This window comes from Pan paniscus, chromosome 10, assembly GCF_029289425.2.
Source record: "Pan paniscus chromosome 10, NHGRI_mPanPan1-v2.0_pri, whole genome shotgun sequence".
Taxonomy (NCBI): Eukaryota; Metazoa; Chordata; class Mammalia; order Primates; family Hominidae; genus Pan; species Pan paniscus.
Window position 1 is genome coordinate 7591477 of NC_073259.2, and position 18519 is coordinate 7609995.

General features: G+C 50.3%; 1 protein-coding gene across 12 annotated transcripts in view; it reads left to right on the top strand.

The window, feature by feature from the left end:
- The first annotated feature begins 3084 nt into the window (after nucleotides 1-3084).
- Nucleotides 3085-18519, top strand: part of CACNA1C (calcium voltage-gated channel subunit alpha1 C) — a 651888-nt gene continuing 636453 nt past the window's right edge. For 6 of the 12 annotated variants that reach the window (XM_055095249.2, XM_055095251.2, XM_063593287.1 and 3 more), the window contains exon 1: nucleotides 3086-3764. In XM_055095249.2, the coding sequence (XP_054951224.1) occupies nucleotides 3716-3764 (49 nt within the window). In that variant the 5' untranslated portion in view covers nucleotides 3086-3715. Of the gene's footprint in view, nucleotides 3765-4452; nucleotides 4687-18519 lie in introns of those variants that run through there. The other 6 variants (XM_034935164.3, XM_034935160.3, XM_034935165.3 and 3 more) reach the window with 3 other exon arrangements.

Below are 18519 nucleotides of genomic sequence, written 5' to 3' on the forward strand. Positions count from 1 at the left end.
TACCTCGAAAGAGCACACCCAGGGCTGTGTTCCAAAGTTAAAAGCTGGGATATGGGCGTATACTGCAAGACCAAATATTTAGGAAATACCTTTTTCTGGAAAGGAAAGAACACATTTCACAGCTGAAAAGAGAAGTGAAAAATGAAACTAAAGAAGTGTGGAGGTAATATTTACTTGCTAGATTTATACAGTGCCTACCTTTAGAAAAGCTGGGCTATAAATCCTGCACGTGACCCCCTAACACACATACACTCTGTTCCCAGTGACTTGGCTCTTTGTGAATTATCTGCAGCATATTTTGCAATCATTTCACCCTGTTCATCTCCCTGCAGCCCTGCCCCCACCAGCTCACCCACACTTCACCCCTCAGAAGAATGAGTAAGATAATAGTAGAGACTGAGTTTGGTGTCAGATATGCCTGGGCTAAGTCCAGGCTCCACATTTACTCAGCTGGGTGACCCTGGACATTGTAATTCAAGTCTCGAAGTCTCAGTTTCCATATCTATAAAATGGGGATAATCATGACGATAACACATAGCTTATTGGGTTGCAGTGAAGATTAAATAAGATAAAGGCTGTAAAGTGCCTATCACAGTACCTGGCACAGAGCACTCAGTAGTGTTAGCTATTATTATTATTCCTGCACTTGTGTGTAAAGGGGATGCAAACCAATTTTACTATTCATTTAAACAAATTATCAGCTACAGTAGCCTCTGAAACACAGGCCTATAATGCATCCTAAAGTAAATGCGAAATATTTGAATTTGTGTCATTTCTAATTTTCTCTATTAAGTTGAAAATTGAGTATGAACACACCAGAATGGCAAAGAGGCCAGATTTCTCTTGTAACCAACAAAATTGAGATCGCTATTAACATTAGAATGAAGATGACTGAAACAGCTTAATACTTCTCCCAGGGGCACTTGCATTTTACACTGGGGCCAGAACCACTGGACAAAGGAAGGAAACAGGAGTGGTAAGGTTTCAGGTACCAAGGGACGGACAGATGCATTTTCATAGGGGGAATTGCAACACTCCTGAAAGTATCTCAGGCACTCACTCATTTATTCAACACATATTATGTACTTACTATCTGCCAGATACTGCTCTAGGCACTGGTGAACAAAATAGATGAGACACCTGCCTTCATGGGGGTTACATTTTAGTGGGGGGATACAGACAGTAAGCAATAAAGTTAATGAATAAGTAAACTATATAGTATGTTAGACAGGATTTCAGTAAGAGTAAGGGGAGATAGGGAGCGCTGTGGGGGTCTGTCAGTACTGAATCAGGGTGAGGTCCTGCTGAGCCTCACTGAACAGGTGAAATTTGCGGAAAGCCTTGAAGAAGCCGAGGGAGTTTGTGTTTCAGGCAGTGGGAATAGCTAGAGCAAAGGCCTTACAATGTGCATGTGTGTTGAGGGGTCATTCCTGGAGTGTCTGGGGCCCAGCCAGGAGGCTAGTGTATCCCGAGTGAGGGGGACAGCAGTAGGAGATGATGTAAGGGGATTTGTACTCGGCCATTCCTGTAGGTCACCACAAGGACCATGGCTTTTACTAAGTGAAATGGGTAACCATGGATGGTTTTGAGCAGAGGAGTGCTGGGATGTGATGTTTTAAATGGGTTACTCCGACTGCTGTATTGAGAAAATACCAGAGGGGAGAGGGAAGGTAGACCAGGGGGATCAGCCACAGGAGAAACCTGGGTGAAGGATGCTGGCTCAGCCCCAGGTGGTGGCAGTGCAGGAAATGAGAAGTGGTCAGGTTCTGAATTCACCTGAAGGTAGGGTCAACAGGATCTCCTGATGGACTAGACATGGAATGATGAGAGAAAGGAGTCAAGAGTGACTCCAGGATTTTGATCTGAGCAACTAGAAGTATGGGATGGTCATCGACTGCGATGGGGAAGGCTGTGTGAGGAGGAGCAGGCTTTGAAGAGATCAGGAATCCAGTGTTTGGATGTATTAGGCTTGAAATGTCTATTAGACGGAGTCAGCTGTAGTCTGGAATTCAGGAGAGAGGTCTGGGCTGGAGATAGACATTTGATATAGACAGCTGCTGAAAGCCACGGGAATGGTTAGGGTCACCCAGGGAATGAGGGTGGATGTGGAGGCGAGGAGGTCTTATGTGGAGGCAGGTAGAGGTTTTCCCCAAGAGGGAGTTGTAGGCCCCCCTGAAAGGGATCACGAAGCCCCACTGGAGGGGAGCCCGGTCCTGCAGGGGGTGCCGTGGAACTTGCTGTGGTTGCAGGGAGTGATGGAGGGAAGTGTTTGCTTCTCCGGGAAGGAGAGGTGCTGGATAGATTCCTGCCGGAGTTGCAGAAATAATTAAGAGAAGTAGGTAAGGATATCCTAGTAGAACACGTGCTCGGCTGCCTCCAAGGAATTAGCAAACCTGGGTCTAGGAATCTGTTCAGACATCTGGGCACCGCTGCCTCGCCTACCAGGCTCCGCCTCGCTGCCCCTCCCGCTTCCCCTCCCCTCCTCTATCTGTCACTTCTACAACCGCTCTGATTATAATTGATCAAACAGAATCACGGAATCACGGCTCATTTTGCCGTTTTGTTCAGTGGTCCGATCCGAAACGAGACTCTGGTAGTCGGGCAAATTGTATTCCTCCTCCTTGGAATTCCGCTCACAGAGGCCTTCCCGGCGTGGCCGGCCCAGCAGGGACGCGCCGCCGCAGCGGAGGAGAGAACGCGGGCGGGGGGCTGCAGGCCGGCGCGGGGGGCGCGACGCCGCCGGCGGGGCGCGAGGGGGTGTGTCCGCGCCGCGGCCACCGCGGCTGGCGCCCGGGTGCCCCGCGCGCCCCGGCCTCCCCGGGGGCTCCTCACGCCGCCCCTCGCCCGCCGGCGGCCGGGGCCCGCTCCCTTTGACGTCATGCGGGCGGAGGGCTCGCTCGGGCGGCGCTGCCGCGGGCGCCGAGAGGGGGCCCAACTTCGGGCTCCAGTCCGCCGCCGTGCGCCCCGCGCCGTGCGCCCGGTTCCCTGCGCGCCGCCGCAGCCACATCTGGAAGCGTTCAGCGCGTCTGCCTCCGGCGCGCCGGGCGGGCGGGCGGGCGGCGCGGGCAGGGGCGGGCGCGGGCGCGGCGGGGCTGGGCCGGGGGGAGTGAGCGCGGCGCTCTCGCGCGCCCGGTGTCTCCCTCTCGCTGCCTCTGCAGAAACAGCTCCTGCCAGAGCGGCGCTCGGCGCGGCGCGGCGCGGCGGGCCCGGAGCGGCGGCGGCGGCTCTTCCTGCCTCCGCGCCCAGGAGTTGCCGGCTCCCTTTGACAGCAGAGAGCCGGGCAGGGGCCTCAGGAGGACTCGCTGGGAGTGGGCAGAGGCGCCTCGGCCCCTGCCGGCCCAGGCGGGCCCCGCGCGCCCCCCGCCCCTCCTTTCCGCCTCTTCTCGCCCTGCCTCTCCCGATTTATTTTTTCAAATGGTGTAGCCGCCAGAGGTGCGGTGCTCAATTCTTGGAAGGGGCCCGGATGTACTGAGGATGCATTACAATTTCACTCGAGGAGGCAGTAGTGGAAAGGAGCAGTTTTTGGGGTTTGATGCCATAATGGGAATCAGGTAATCGTCGGCAGGGAAGAAGAAACGCTGCAGACCACGGCTTCCTCGAATCTTGCGCGAAAGCCGCCGGCCTCGGAGGAGGGATTAATCCAGACCCGCTGGGGGGTGTTTTCACATTTCTTCCTCTTCGTGGCTGCTCCTCCTTTTAAAACCATTTTTGGTCCATGGTCAATGAGAATACGAGGATGTACATTCCAGAGGAAAACCACCAAGGTAAGGCTGGACCCCGCCGCCTCGCCGGGGCTCCCTGCCTTTTCCACCGGGTTCCTGCCCTACCCGCGCTCCCCGCGGCCCCGGGGCCGGTCCCTGCGGAGCGGCCCCGGGGCCGCGTCCGCGAGGGGCGCCTCCGCCTCGTCGGAGCGCCCGGGAGCCCGGCGGGACCGGGGCCCGAACCGCCGCGCGAGACGGAGCGGAAAATTCCCGCCCCTCCCCCTCCGGGCCCCAGCTTCTCCAGAGCATGTGTTTCCTATGAAATTCCAGGCGAGGGGGGAAAAGTTCCCCAAGTGGCTGCCGCCGCCTCGCTTTCTCGCGTTCGCCTGGAGAGCCCGGCTGCCTGGCCAGCCGCGCGGGGGGCAGAGGGCGCCGGCGCCGCGGAGCCCAGAGGCCCGGGGTCCCTCGCCCGGCTCGGGGCGCGGCTGGGAGCGCGCGCGCGCACCCTGCGCCGGCAGAGCTCGGCGCCCACGGCCGCCCCTGGGGCGCCCTCGCGCTGCCCGGCGTCCACTCTCGTCCAGGCGCCCTGCCCTGGGCGGCGCGCTCCAGGTGGCGGGTGGGGGCGGCGGTGCAGATGTGAACCCCAGCGCGCCCCTCTCGTTCCCCCTCTGTAGGTCCCCTTCTTCCTCTCTCCCTCCCTCCTCCGCCGCTCACCTACACCCACCCACCTCTCCACTGCTGTTGACCCCGAGCGCGCCCACGCCGCGTGTGTTCTCATTCGCACCCACATGTGGGCTAGCACCTGAGGATGGAAGCGGCGAGGAGCCGGGCGGTGTGTGGGCTTTGCTGTTTCGTGTTTGAAGGAGATCATGAAAGGGTGTGCCTGGCTCACGCGGCTCCATACTATTGCCCAGTGTTTTCCGAGCATCTCCATCCTTGGCCGCAAGTGTCACCAGCTCCCCCTGTGATGGTGAAAGGCAGTCAGGTAACTCGCTACTTCCTGGAAACTTTCTCCCTCACCGCTCTCCCCCCATATTAACAAGTTATTTTCTTGGACGTCGCTTAGCATTTAAGGCTTTGGGGGCGGGGGGTGCAGACAGGGTGGTCCAGCGGGGCTTTCTGGCAACCTCCAGGCATGACATCTCTTTCTTCTCGCCACTGCTCTGTCTCTTTGGGTGTAGTCTCTCCCTTTTCTCTCCCAGTTCCCAGAGCCTCCCTGTTTGCACTCTTCCTCTTCTCTTCCCCTGAAAGCCTGTCTGTCACTGCTGGTCTCTGTTCCTTCCCTGGGTTCTTCCCAGTGATCCTCTGAAGACCAGCCTGGTGGAAGGAGTTGTCTCCAGGTCTTTTTGTCCAGCTTTTTCCCTCTGTTTGCTCCCAGCTCCACCTTTTGGGGACAGGGCCTTCACTCTTTAGAGCCAGAAGCTGCCATCCAGCCTGCCTGGTCTCCATCTATCCTGAAACTGATTTTGGGGCCAGTCTTCTCTGCTTTCCAGCATGGGTGGCAGCTTGGGGATTGTGGCCTCCTTTGGAAGAAAGAATCTTGTCAAGGGTCATGGGTTCTAGGGTGAGCCAGAGCTTTGGGGTCACAAGGGCAGTATCCATGTTTGGATTTCTCTACTGTTGACCCCATCCCTCACCTGATCCCCTCCCCCTTCTGTAGCTGATGGGCTAGTGAATGGTTTAGGAGGGAAGGAGTGAGACACAAAAGAGGGTGGTATTTGTGAAGAGTGGGGATGCAAGATGACTCCCCTCCAGGTTCTGAGACTGCGTGCTTTACCCACCTCCTCAGTCTAAGCAGCATTGAAGAGGAGAGCTCTGTAGTATTGCCCTAAGTATCACTGTCAATGGCAATGTACTGTGGTAATGATAGTGATTATTCACCTTATTCACAGGATGATAATCTTAACTAGTTTACAAGGTCTCCTCTTAGTGCAGGATAAACCCCTTCTGAACCCATTTCCTTACTCTGGTTGTTTTCTTTGGCCCCTTTGCCTCTCAGCATCTCCCTGCTGTATGCTGGGAGCAGACATTAAAAGTAGGAGTGCCAACCCCAGAGAGGTTCCTGAGAAAGGTAGAGGGGAAGGGAGCAAGGGAGCCAGCGGCTGAGAGCTCTACCTTTCCAGCAACATGTCAGCAAACGCTATGGCAACCTGAATTCCAGTTCTCTCCCTTGAAGCTGCAGTGATTATATAATTCATGGGAGCAGTTTTGCCTCCATTTCTAGATGCGGTTCCCAGGTGGAAGAGCACCAAGATCCCTGTCTCCCCTCTACTCTCCATCTTCTCTTCTTTAGTTGGTTGGCATTGCCGAGGTTGTTGGGGTAGGAGAGGGGAGGAGGGTGGTGGAGGCGGGAAGGGCAGACCTAGAAGAGAATGAATATTGACAAGGAAGAGGTTGCTGTGGCTAATCACTAAAGGGGGCGAGTGAGCCATCATAGGGGTTAGAGTTTCAGGAGACAGAAGAGGAGTCTAGGACTGCCTCAGAAGATCAGTAATGGTGACGAAACAAAGAGTCGAGAACCAAAAAAGTTGTCGGTGGCGGGGGCTGTGCATTCCTCTCTTCCCGACATGCTCTGAGATGTGGAATGCACCAGTCCTTGCTCCCTCACCTTTTCCGTGGAGTGTGTGCATGTGTGAGTGTGTGTGTGTGTGTGTGTGTGTGTTGAGGGTCGAACTGGAGACTGGAGGTCAGTGCCTGGGAACAGCCTGGAAGTTCATTGAAGGACCAGCTTCTGACCCTGGGTTTCAGGCTGGGGTGGCACACTCAAGCCTTGCCTCGCCTCTGGTGCCCTGTCTGCTCTGGGCCTGTGCCAGCCTCCCACTTTTCTGGGCTGATTTTCTATTGCAGGCTCCAGCTAGCAAATGAGTGTCTTAATAGTCAACCATTGAACAAATAAAACACCAGAATGTCCCTTATCTGCTAGAGACAAGGCAGAGGGGAGAAACATGTGTTTGGGGAGTGCAAGACACACTGTGCTTTTCTTTTAACTACTTAGCGATTCAGCAGAATAAGAATCACTGTAATAAGGTAATAATAATAATGATCACAGTTAACTTTCTTTACAAATGGTCAGAGAACAACATTGCTCGCACATCAGCTTGAGCAGGTTAAAGAAAGCTGTGGCAATAGCTTTGCTTTTTCTTGATCCTGCATGGAGAAAACTGGAGGAAAGGGGCTATTGGAGTTCATCATATTATTCCTACTATTGGTCAGGCCCTTTATAGTGTTTTAGAATATGACAATATATTAAAAAGAGTCAATTTTTCATTATTTCCATAGAATACACACTAACAGTATTTAAGTGTGTGTGTGTATACATACACACATGGAATAAGGAAAAGCTATTTTAAATAGATCACACGAGAGGCTAATGCCCTTCAGGGACCCTGGGGTGTTGAGAGAGAAGTATTGATAATGCAGTCTCCTAAGACTGTTTAAAGATTTCCTCTTCATAGTAAAGGGAGACTTGTTCTTACAGGTAGATGCTGCAGGCACAGTGCTTTGTAAATGAGATGATGAGCCGTTAGCCCTGTGGGACCATTTCTCAGTCTTGGCAATGACCTAGGTCTCTTCAATTTTTTCTTCAAATAAAACTGCTTGAGTTGGGTTCTTCTGTAAGACCTATCAAAGGGATCCAAGGAGCATACTGACTGGAGATTTCGAGTCCCTGCTCATCTTGGGATCCCTGCTTCCTGGTACAGGCCGCTGCTCAGTCCAGGGCCTTGATGCAAGGCTGAACAAATAAATGTCTGCGTGAATGAATGAATGCGACCTGGCCAGACCTGCAGTAGATGTGGCTTCTGCCTCTTCCAGTAGGTGGCGCCACAGGGCTTAGGAGTCAGGAAAGGGGCTTCAGGGTCCGCCTGGTGATGAAAGGTGTAGGGGGAGTTTAGAGCTTGTGACCTGTTGGGGCTGTGCTGCTTCCATCAGGCCCACACCTGCCCCGGCACAGGTAACCCAAAAGACCAGTGTGTCTCCGTGCCGCCGCACACACTGGAGGCCCTCGCGGCATCACTGAGGGACCCAGGTCCCACAGTGACCTCTCCACCCTGTTGTAATGAGAACTCCTTTGGAGCCCACCCAGTCCGTCGCAGGCTCTTCCCACAGACGTCTGTCTCCTTCCAGCACAGACAGCATCCCGCCGAGCCTGGAGGGAGCCTTTTGGGTGAATCGCTGAAGTTGGTATGGCCAGATGTTAATTTTCTCCCTGATTTTTCACTGATGGTTTAGTAACCAGAGGGTCTGGTGGTGCCCAAGCCCAGTGGAGCATGGGGTGACCTGAAGCATGGGATCTGGGAACCCAGACCTGTGCAGTCACAGAGCTTGCCGGCCAAAGCAGGAGGACATTTTCCTAACTTTAATAGGGAAAAGAACACAAAAACAACTGGGTGCACTTCACAGTTGATTTCCGTTTATGAGTCTGCCTGGATCTCCTGCTAGGTAATGGCAGAAAAGCTCAGGAGACCCAGGTTAGGAAGTAACTGAGATTTGTTCTAATTTCCAGTGATGTTTTCCAGCGCCTGGCATTTTCTTTTCTATTCCTTTCTTCACTCGGTTTTCTTAGTTGTGTGGCAAGTTCCATGAGGTCTGAGAAGCCCTTGGCACTGCGTTAAGAAGGGGTGAGTGGCTGGCAGCACTTTCTTCCTTTTACAGTCATTCCTCCTGCCTGATACAGCAGCTGTTTGTTCTGTAGGAGGTACAGGTCAGCCGGCGTCATCTCACCTCTTCCTTGCTGGGACCCTGAAATCACTGCTGAGCATTCAGATTTAGCAGACAATTTTATTTTCCAGTGTGGACTACAGAAAGCTGATAGACCGTTTGCGAAACACCTGGAGACTTAACAACAAGCCTAATTAACAAAATAATCACACTGATTTTGTCTGTTTCTAGATTCCATCCTCACAGTTGCCTAGGTTAATGTTGGGCACTGTGGAGGAGAACAGAAGATTGGTTTTAAAAAAAAGGCATGGGGAATTGTTTTGCAACATATCAGGTGCCAAATATTTAGGGACAGAAGTGCTAAACATTCTGATAATGAAATAACACTCTGAGCCATGGCTGTCATTATTAAAATAATTTAGTAAACACCTGTTTACATGTACCTCAAGGTTAGATACCACGTAAAACAAGTAAAAGTGACAGGATCCCTCGGGGAAAATGGAATGGAATGTTTTTCGGTGTCATTTCGAAGCCGGGTGTGTAGACTTAAACTGAACCCACTGCAGAAAAAGCAAAATGGAAGGCTGAAATAATGAATGCCATCATTTGAACTGAAACCTGGGCACTCCAGAAGAGCTCTTCTCTGTGTTTTAATTCCTAGATGGGGTGCTTATTTGCTCAAGACCAGGCTTTCCTGAGCCCGTGTAGACACGGGCCTGGAGCAGGTAGACAGACCCTCTTGGCTTCTATAGTTGAGGCACCCCTGGAGGCAGCTGTTTATCATGGCAGGAAGGGAAGTGGACACATTCTCTACTGCCCCCTTTCCCCTGCCGAATTCAGGCAGGACCCACGCAGGTTCCTGGAGAACCTTGCTTCAGTGCTAGCTGTGTGTACTGTATGGACAGGACCCCAGCTGGGAGACGGGGAGCCCAGGATGACCCCACAGAAAAGCAGAGCTGTGAGATGGCTGGAACCTCCGAGAGCTGAGGTGCAGAAGGTGAGGGGAAGCCAGAGGAGCCCCAACCCCCTAGGGTGTCTGGGAGGGTTTGGGGAACAAGATCATCAGGGTAGTCAGTTACTCTTTGTGGAGCTGAACTGAATTTAAGTAGGGATTGTAGGGACTGTAGGAGAGAAGTTTGGGCCTGGAGCTCAGGAGTCAGACCGAGGTTGAAAATAGACCCTTCCTTCCCTGGAAGCCGAGGGAACTAGAGGAAGGGTTCATCTGGCTGAAGCAGAGGGTCAGGAAAGCGGGGGTTAACTGGCAAGAAACCCAAACCTCTCAGCCCCTCCCCTCCGCAAAACCCCACAAAACAGTTCTCTGCAAAACACCTTCACTTTAAAATGGGCTTCTTGTGCTATACCCTGTGTGTATAGGGGGCAAGGGGCTAGGCTCTGGTTCGTTAAAGGGTTTGTCAAACATAGAATAAATGTAATGTCTCTTTGGGAATTTACTTTCTAGGATCAGGACATTTTATGGGTAAAGGAACCTTAGAGACAATCCTCATTTTCAGTTGAGAAAACAGAGGCCCCTAAAGGTTCATGGAGGCAGGGATCTAACTAAATACAAGGTCTTCAGTCTCTTCATCCTCCTGCCTTTACCACACTTGGTGCTGGCCCCCTGAGAGAGCATTGTTAGTGCTTCTGGCTAAATTTTGCTTGGTAGATCTTTCAACCTCTCTATTCTTCCTCCCCCTGCCTCCACCTTTGTACTGCCTTAAAATAATTTCTGCGATGTTAGATTTAGGAATGGAGTTGGAAGGGTGGGGTGGGGGAAATCTATCATTGGAAAGGTTTAAAAATACTTTCTTAGGCTACAGAGTAGAAGTTCATACATGTCCACAAGAAACTCCTGAAAAATTCAGATCACGATTTTGTCTGCAAACAGATCTGCCTCTAAGCCTTTTTTATTTGCTCACTTCCTCTCGGCCCCAATCTAGGCTTGTTTCAGCCCCTTTGCGAGAGTGGGATGGGGATGGGAAGCCAGGCTGTGCTGTGGGACTTCCCTGGTGAGCTGCTGGGATTCTTCATGGACCAGCTGGCATTACCAGTAGCTGGGGTATAGACACACAGATCAGCCCCAGGATAGAGACTGTGAGACAGGCTGCCACAGACTCCACCTGAGCTGGGCGACCAAGGGCGTCTTTCTGCGCCCACGTCAGGGTTGGTCTCCTAGGACCCCCGGCCTACTCCCAGGAGACATTCCCAGCAGTGGTGGTAGACTCAGCCCATGGAAGAGAATCACTAGGACCTGCCTCTGACATTCCCATCTTCCTTGAAGTGTTCATTGGCTGACTTGTTTCATACTCTTTCAAGTCATCTCTGAGAAACTGGAAGGCCTCTGAGGCTGACTCGGTCTAGCTTGAAGACGGAGGCATGAGCCAGGCTCATGCTTAGAGATGTGGCTTTTGAGTTCCCTGGAGGAAGCCATCATTTCAGAACATAGTGTTGTGATAATTTCATGAAATATTCAAGCTGCCAATTTGCCAACAGGGGTTTCTTTTAATACACTCGGCTACACTTGGTGTTGCCCACTTGAACCTAGCTAAAAGGAAAATAAAATAATCTTGTCTCCTGTCCTTTAGAGAACCAAGCCAAAATCTAGACAGCAAATGAATGTTCTTCTCCATATTGCCTGTGGGCAGAAATGTTGACTTGAGTACTCAATTAAGCTCTATTTACTTTATAACCGTTGTGTCATGTACAGTCATTTATATTGCTTTCTTTCTTCCAAAATAATCTACGTTGGGCTAAAACCTTTCAAAGACATTAACAAAAGTAACAAAGTAAATAGCTAAAGAATAAATAAGGCTGTAGGCTAGAGAAATGACTTGGGTCTTGGGTCACATTCTTTGACTTCATCTCTTTCTCTGAGAGTTCAGAAGGAATCAAATCCCTTTTTTTTTTTTTTTTTTTTGGTCTGTAAAGTGGAGATAATAATCCTTAGCCAATTCACTTCGCAGGGCAGCTGTGAGGATCCAAATAGGAGAATGAGTGTATATCGCTGTTCAAACATCAGCTACTCTTATTCTCCCCATCAGAGAGCAGAGCACCAGAGTTTGGAAAAGCAACGCCATGAAGTAACATTCACAGCATTTCAAACAACTTTGGAGGTGTTGTGGGAGGGCTGACATGATTCAATATTTTAAAGGTGAAAATGTAAAACAAAGAGAAACCAGAGTCTGAGGTGGTCTGGCTGATACCAGAATAATCAGGGAGGAAGTGAACCGTTGGTCGAGATGGGCCTGGTATTTTGCCCTCCAGAGAGTCTAGGAGCCTGTGGCCAGTAGGCTCCCAGGATGGTGGAGCCATGTGCACTGCTGCTGTTTCCAAGCTGAGGGTGAGGACATGGGGATGCAGGGTATCCGACGCCTGGCAGCCGTCCACCTGCCATGCTGCTGTCCCCTCACTGCCACCACACATGGCTGCCTGCCTTCGGCCTCAAGTCCAAAGCCACGCTGGCTGGAAGTCCTTTCATGGCCTGAAAATAGGGCCATTGAGGGCAGGAAGAACACCATCTGGGCAACCAATGTCTCCTCACTTTTGAACGTGAATTCCCCAAACCTAAACACAACTTCCCAGTACAGGAGGACGGGCTGGAAAATAAAACTTTGCTTCAAAAGTAAACTTTGGGTTTGGAAAATAAACTTATTTATTTTTCATAGCCAAAGTGTTGCAGGTTTGGAGATAGAGGGGACAGTTCTGTGCAGCTTCCTAAGACACTGATCAAAATAGGAAAGGGCTTTAACATTACAGTCTAAGTGACAGGATTAGTTTTAGTTTCCCAAAGCAAAAATAATCCCATCATCAAAAAGTATGCTGGGAAACTTTCACATTTGTTTGCACCTTGCTCTACCCCCAGCTCTGGTCCTGTGATCTGTGGAGCCATATATGTTTTAATTTTTATCTAAAGAAAAAAAGCTATATTGAAGTATAACATCTACCTTGTTATAATTTTAAAATAGAGCAAGAGTAATAGTCACCATTTATTGAATGCCTAGCATGTGTTAGACAATGTTCTTGGTGCTTCATGTGCTTAATATGTTTTATCCTTACAGTAATCCTGCCACGTGGGTTTTAATTATATTTTTTAGATAAGGAAACTGAGGACCAAAGTCTTAAGCAATGTGGCCACAGCCACCCAGACAGTGTTGGGGCTGGGAATTAAATTCAGGTCTGTCGGACTTTCAAAACATTTGCTCTTCCTGTTACTTCTCCCCATGGAGAACAGTAGAAAGAGGAACCCACTATCTCTCTATCCTGGGAAAATGACCTTGTCCTCGCCTTCTGGAACCTGGCTTAGATTTGCCTTGTGGAAGCTCAGAGCTGGAATCCTTGTTCTTACTTGATGGCTGTATGTGGTCCTGGTACCCCGCCTCCCCTCCTGGTCCCATCCTCTGGCTTTCTTTCCCCTTATTCCCAGGGTTTCTGCCAGGGCCCTCCTTGCTTCTTCAGCTGTCCTCACAGGCCTTCACAGACCACCTAGGTCAGTACACCTTGTCTCTCGGGGGACCCGTTTGTGGCATGGCCTTGCTTCACCACCCATTCTTGGAATATTTTCTCAGTCACTCTCTCCGGGAAAATAGACACTCTCCATTCTCAAACGAGATTCCCGTGAGTCCCGGGGACCATCCCTGTAAGCTGAGCTCTCCAGACTTCATGCATTATTTATTTATTTATTTTGAAATAGCAGCTTTGTTGAGGTATAATTCGCATATCGTAAAATTTACCCTTTTGATATGTACGATTCAGTGGTCTACCTACTTCCCCAATATTTTCATCACCCGCAAAAAATACCCTTTACCCATTGGTAGTCACTTTTCATTCCCCTCTCTCTCCAGCCCTTGGCAACCATGAATTTACTTTTGTCTCTATGGATTTTCGTGTGTTATTGACAGCAATAATAATTCCTTTTTTTTTTTTTTTTTCCTGAGGTGTAGTCTCGCTCTGTCACCAGGCTGGAGTGCAGTGGCACGATCTCGTCTCACTGCAACCTCCGACTCCCTGGTTCAAGCGATTCTCCTGCCTCAGTCTCCTGAGTAGCTGGGACTACAGGCACGCACCACCACGCCTGGATTATTTTTGTATTTTTAGTAGAGATGGGATTTCACCATGTTGGCCAGGATGGTCTCGATCTCCTGACCTCTTGATCCACCCGCTTGGCCTCCCAAAGTGCTGGGATTACAGGCGTGGGCCACTGTGCCCAGCCAACAGCAATAATAATTGTACAGTTGGAGTTTGCTGTGTAGTCTGACTGTTGATAACATATCTCACAAATTTCAGACCTAGATAGGTCATGACAATCTACATGATAAATGATGACATTGAAAAGAAGCACGTGAAATTAGGGAGCTGGCTGTCATTTGGAGGTGGGATTAAGCGTTTTCTTTCAATTATACAAAAAAGTGGTTTTAGCATTTTTCAAAAGTATCTTAGCATAATGTCTTCAAGGTTCATCCACGTTGTACCATGTGTCAGGACTTCGTTCCTTTTTATGGCTGAATAGTATTTCATTGAAAGCACACGCCACATTTTGCTTATCCATTCTTCTGTTGATGGACACTTGGGTTTTCACCTTTTGGCTAGTGTGAATGGTGCTGCAATGAACACCAGTATTCAAGTATCTATTTGAATCCATTTTTAGTTATTTTGGGTTTACCTAGGAGTGGAATTGCTGGCCCTGCAATATGACTTTTTAGCTTTAAGAGCCCACTTCCTTGGGTAGTGCCCCAAATTTGAAGCCCACGTAGATGAGACTACAGCATTAGGAAATCCTATTGTGTCAGTAGTGAGGGTTTGGTATTTACTCTGGGCTCCCAGTTCCTATACCAGAAATTTGACTTTAATTGGTGTTTCACAATCTGACAGCTGCCTTTTGATGAGGAGTGACTGATACTGCCTCTGTTCAAAAAAACAAAACGAAACAAAAAAAAAAACCGGTGTCTCTATATCCAGTTCAGCTTTCACCTCGTTGCTGACCAGGCTTCGTAACTCAACAGGAAATTGGTGTTTGGCAAGACAAAGCTATTTAGTCTGTCTCTGTCTCTCCCTCTGCCTGTGTGTCTAGTCCGGGAGCACCCATGTCTGTGGCTAGAGATGTGGGCCTGATAAGCCTGGGGACTGTGGGAGAGGGTGGCTCCCCTCATGTGTGGCTGGGCCGAGTCCTCCCTGGACTGTGCGGGGGAGGCAGCTCTGTGCTCTGTGCTGGCCAGGTGCTGCCTGCCCTGCCCCAGGCATGACTGATTAATAAGGGATCTCTGCCTTCAGCCTGAAAGCTGCCTTCAGAGGGGAAAAGCAGCTTACCAGGGCTCTCACCTGCTCCTCATACATCTAAAGTCTAGGCAAGAGAGGCAAAAACGTGAGAAGAAAGGTAAACAGTCCGGGGAGAAAATTGGGAAAGGAGGAAGGAGAGAAGGAAGCGAGCAGGGGGTAGACAGCCAGGGGAAACAGCAGCACGTGGTAGGCTCTTGGCTGTGGATTGATGCCCCAGTTAAATGACTCTGGAAGCCTCTTTCCAGTCTTGGGATGGGTATTTTCTTGGTGATCATTTTACCTAAGAGTGATAATATCATCGGCTGCATTTCTGTCTTAGCATGTTGAACTCTGCTAATCTGAGGAAGAAACACACACATACATTGATGCCTCGGCTGAACCCATTAATCAGAGACCTGGGTATGGATAAAAAAGCGCACAGGCTCATGGAGGCATGTGAAGCTCAGAAGACTTTGCACTTTGAAGGCCAATGTACTTAATTTAATCCAACCGACTATTAGTAAATTCCTCTCCTTTGGGCTCTGCCCTCACACCCCCTCACTGGCCCTGCTCACAGGTGCCTCTGGGCCGCTGTGCAGAGCTGGAATGTTGCACAGCATTTCTCCAAGGTGGAAGCTTCTGTTGCCATATCTGGCTGCCTGAGACATCCTGGGGATTCGAGCTCCACATCCAAGTGGAATTCAGTGACTCAGAGCTCATATTTGGTCTGTTGTGAATAGGATCTTGTGCCTCTGTTTTTAAAATTATTTAAAAGGCAAAAATTTTGACCTATGCCCAGCTGTCTGAAAGACCAGGAGATAAGAAGCCTTTTCTAGGATAAATTGACTGTGAAATATCTCTGAAAATGAAATGTCTCATGCCAGTTGTGATGAAAACAATTCTAAATAGTTTTTTTTCCTCCAGAATAGGAATGGTTAGTCATTAACAAAAAGTTATTGAGCGTCTGCTATCTGCAAGGCAGTTTGCTTATAGGATCTCTGGATTCAAGGGTATCTTCAAGGTTACAGCCCTCAACTATCCCTTCCTTTAAGGGAAGTATCTATTCTACTAGGAGGTAAGATTTATGCCTAGACACACAGACACCCGCAACTGTAATAAAAGGCAGAACATGCTTGATGTTACAAGGATATAAAGATAAAGGCTCACAGATTTAAAGAAGGGTGGTATGGAAAGATGGAATAAATGGAGGAAGTGTTATATGGAGGTTGTGACTGAGCCGTCCCTTGAAGGGTGGACAGAAATGGGGTGGAGAGGAGAGGTGCACATTCCCAACAGAAAGGGTGGGATGGCCTGTAATGTATTCACAGGGATGTGCATTGGATTTCAAAGGAGTAGTGAGTTGAGTTTGGCTGGAGCAAGGTTTTGCAGGGGGGAGAAGTGGGAGAGAAAGTTGGAATGGCAGGAAGGGGATAATGCGTGGAGCACCCCGTATTGGGCTGAAGAGTTTGCATGGCATTTGGTAGGCAATGGAGGGCCATTTAAAGTGTTTGAGTGGAGAGAGGGTATACTCAGAGCTGCTCTTCCAGGCAGCAGGCTAGAGGATAAGGTAGGGGAGTCGAGGCTGCAGGTAGAGGGGCAGTTCTGAGGCTGTTGCCACTGTCCAGGCAAGAGAGGGAAGGAGTGATTTTCCCAGCAGAAAGCCAGAGACAAGGGAGCCCTGTGCTGTGATCTGGATGGGAAGGGTAGAGGTTGTATTTGGAGGCGAGTAGAAGATGTATTTGGAGGCAATTCAGCATGCACGCAGAATTAGAGTTCTAAGAAGGTGCTATTTGAAGCTGTGGAGGTGGAGCCACTGGGGAGAGAGAGAGCAGAGGGAAGGAACGATGGAGAGCTGAAGACAGACAGGAGGAGGGTAAAATGGAGGAGACAATGACAGAGTAGTCAGGGAGGTAGGGGGAGAGCCTTACTACTGCAGGGTCTTGGGTATCAAGGCAGGAGAGCATTTCCAGGAGGCCGTCATTGCTGAATGGAGTCGTGAAAGGGAAGATGGGAACTGAGAAGCCCGCTGGATTGAATGATCGGGCTGGAGAGTGGGTTCAGAGTGACTGTTGTCCCGCCGAACTGTGCAATGATGAGGCGCGGTGGTTGTGAAGCAGGGGCAGCACATGGGGACCACTCTTTCAAGAATTTTGGCTGTGAATAAAAGGAGAGAGGAGGGATTTTTTGGAACATGAGAGATTGGAAATGCAAGAGAGGGGAGCAGATGGGGAAGAAGGCAGTAGGCAGTGGCGTTGGGGATGGGAGTGGAAGGCTCAACCCCAGCAAAGGAGGTAGTACTCTGTCTTCAGAGGCAGACATGCGGTAAAGCAAGGAATGAGGAAATGTAGAGGGGCATGGGGGGAGCTGGAAAGGAGGACAGGAGGGGCCTCCGGCAGGGGTGCTGAATCCTGGGAGGGATGAGGCAGCTGGAGTGGGGCCTGAGCTTGAGGAGACCTGAAGAGGGAACAGTCAGTGGGAAACACTATGAGACACCCAAAGAAATCCACAAGGGTGCCCAGGTCCCAGAGGCACCGGCCGAGGTCTGGAAGCATGAGTTAGGGGCCAGGAGTGATTGGCATTCCTAGAGAAAGCTTCCCCAGAAATGAATTTGGCAGAGTGAGACAGCTGCTGACTAGGTCTGGGGGCAAAGGGTTCTAGCTCTGTAGGAGGCGTGCCAAGCTCAAGCTGGTGTGGGAGAATCAAGGTGGCCAATGGGATGCAGGAGCCAGGATGCATCATTTTAGTGGGAGTCAGGGAGTCTGAATCCCCCAGCCTGCCTCCATCCCAGGTGGATTAGTCATCAGAATAGGCAATGGGCCCCTTGAGCTCTGAGTGGATGCACAAAGGGCCAGGTGGACTTCCTTTGGGGAGCATAACAGGAAGAAGATGACAAAAGCCTGGGTGGTGGAGATGGTGGCAGTTTAAGCATGTGGGCATAGGACTGTGGACTAGGATGCACGTGTGTGTGTGTGTGTGTGTGTGTGTGTGTGTGCGTGCCTGTATGTAAGGGCAGGCACATGAAGACAAACTTTACTGGTTTCACAGTTTGGCCTCCAGAGGGTCTTCTGGGTGCTGACACCAAAGCGGAGAGAGCTCGTGGTGTGCAGCCCTGAGGTCACGTTTGTGACGTGGATGGAAGGAAGCAGGGGATGGGAGGACTGGTGGAGGTGGACGTCAGACACCAGGCTTCCCACAGACTGTCTTGGGCATCAAGGACAAGGAACCTGCACTGTTAACCTCAGTCAGGGCGCAACGGTAGAAAGGAGGAGTGATGGGGCAATCAAGACCACGAGTGCCAACCTCAGCGCACTCACCTGGAGAATACTTACCTTCACGCTGTTCCCACCCCTGTCTTTCCATGCCCCTCCATCCAAACCAAGCCCAGCTTCACAGCCTATGATATTGGCTCTCTGGAGAACCGGTTAGCCTTTGTGGAGTGTTAAGCCCTGCGATTTTATATCCTTATAATTATATCAGAATATCAAATTCCTGAGAACAGAACATTTTGTTATTTTTTTCTTCATCCTCTCCCCTGTTGTAATCCCACAAGAAAAATGTTACAAACCACTGGAAAGCCTCTGGTTGGATCCCACTTGAGCTTTACAATGCCTTGATTTCCCTGTAATCAAGAAAAATATGATATCCTGAATGTTTCATGAAAGGATGTGAGTCTTTGATGCCAAGGACAATAACACTGCTTGAATGCCATGGAAATATGCTCTGCTGAGTGGCTCTGAGCTTACCCTTGGTGTAGGAAGGTGTGAATGACCAGCAGGTATCCCCCAGACCCTGCCCCAGTCCCTGTCACATATGCAGAGGACTCTGGTTGGGAGGGGTCTGGTGTGGGGGAGGGTTGTGAGTGGCCTGGAGGCCTTTCCCGGAGGCAGGCAGAGAGGCGGTGGCTGCAAAG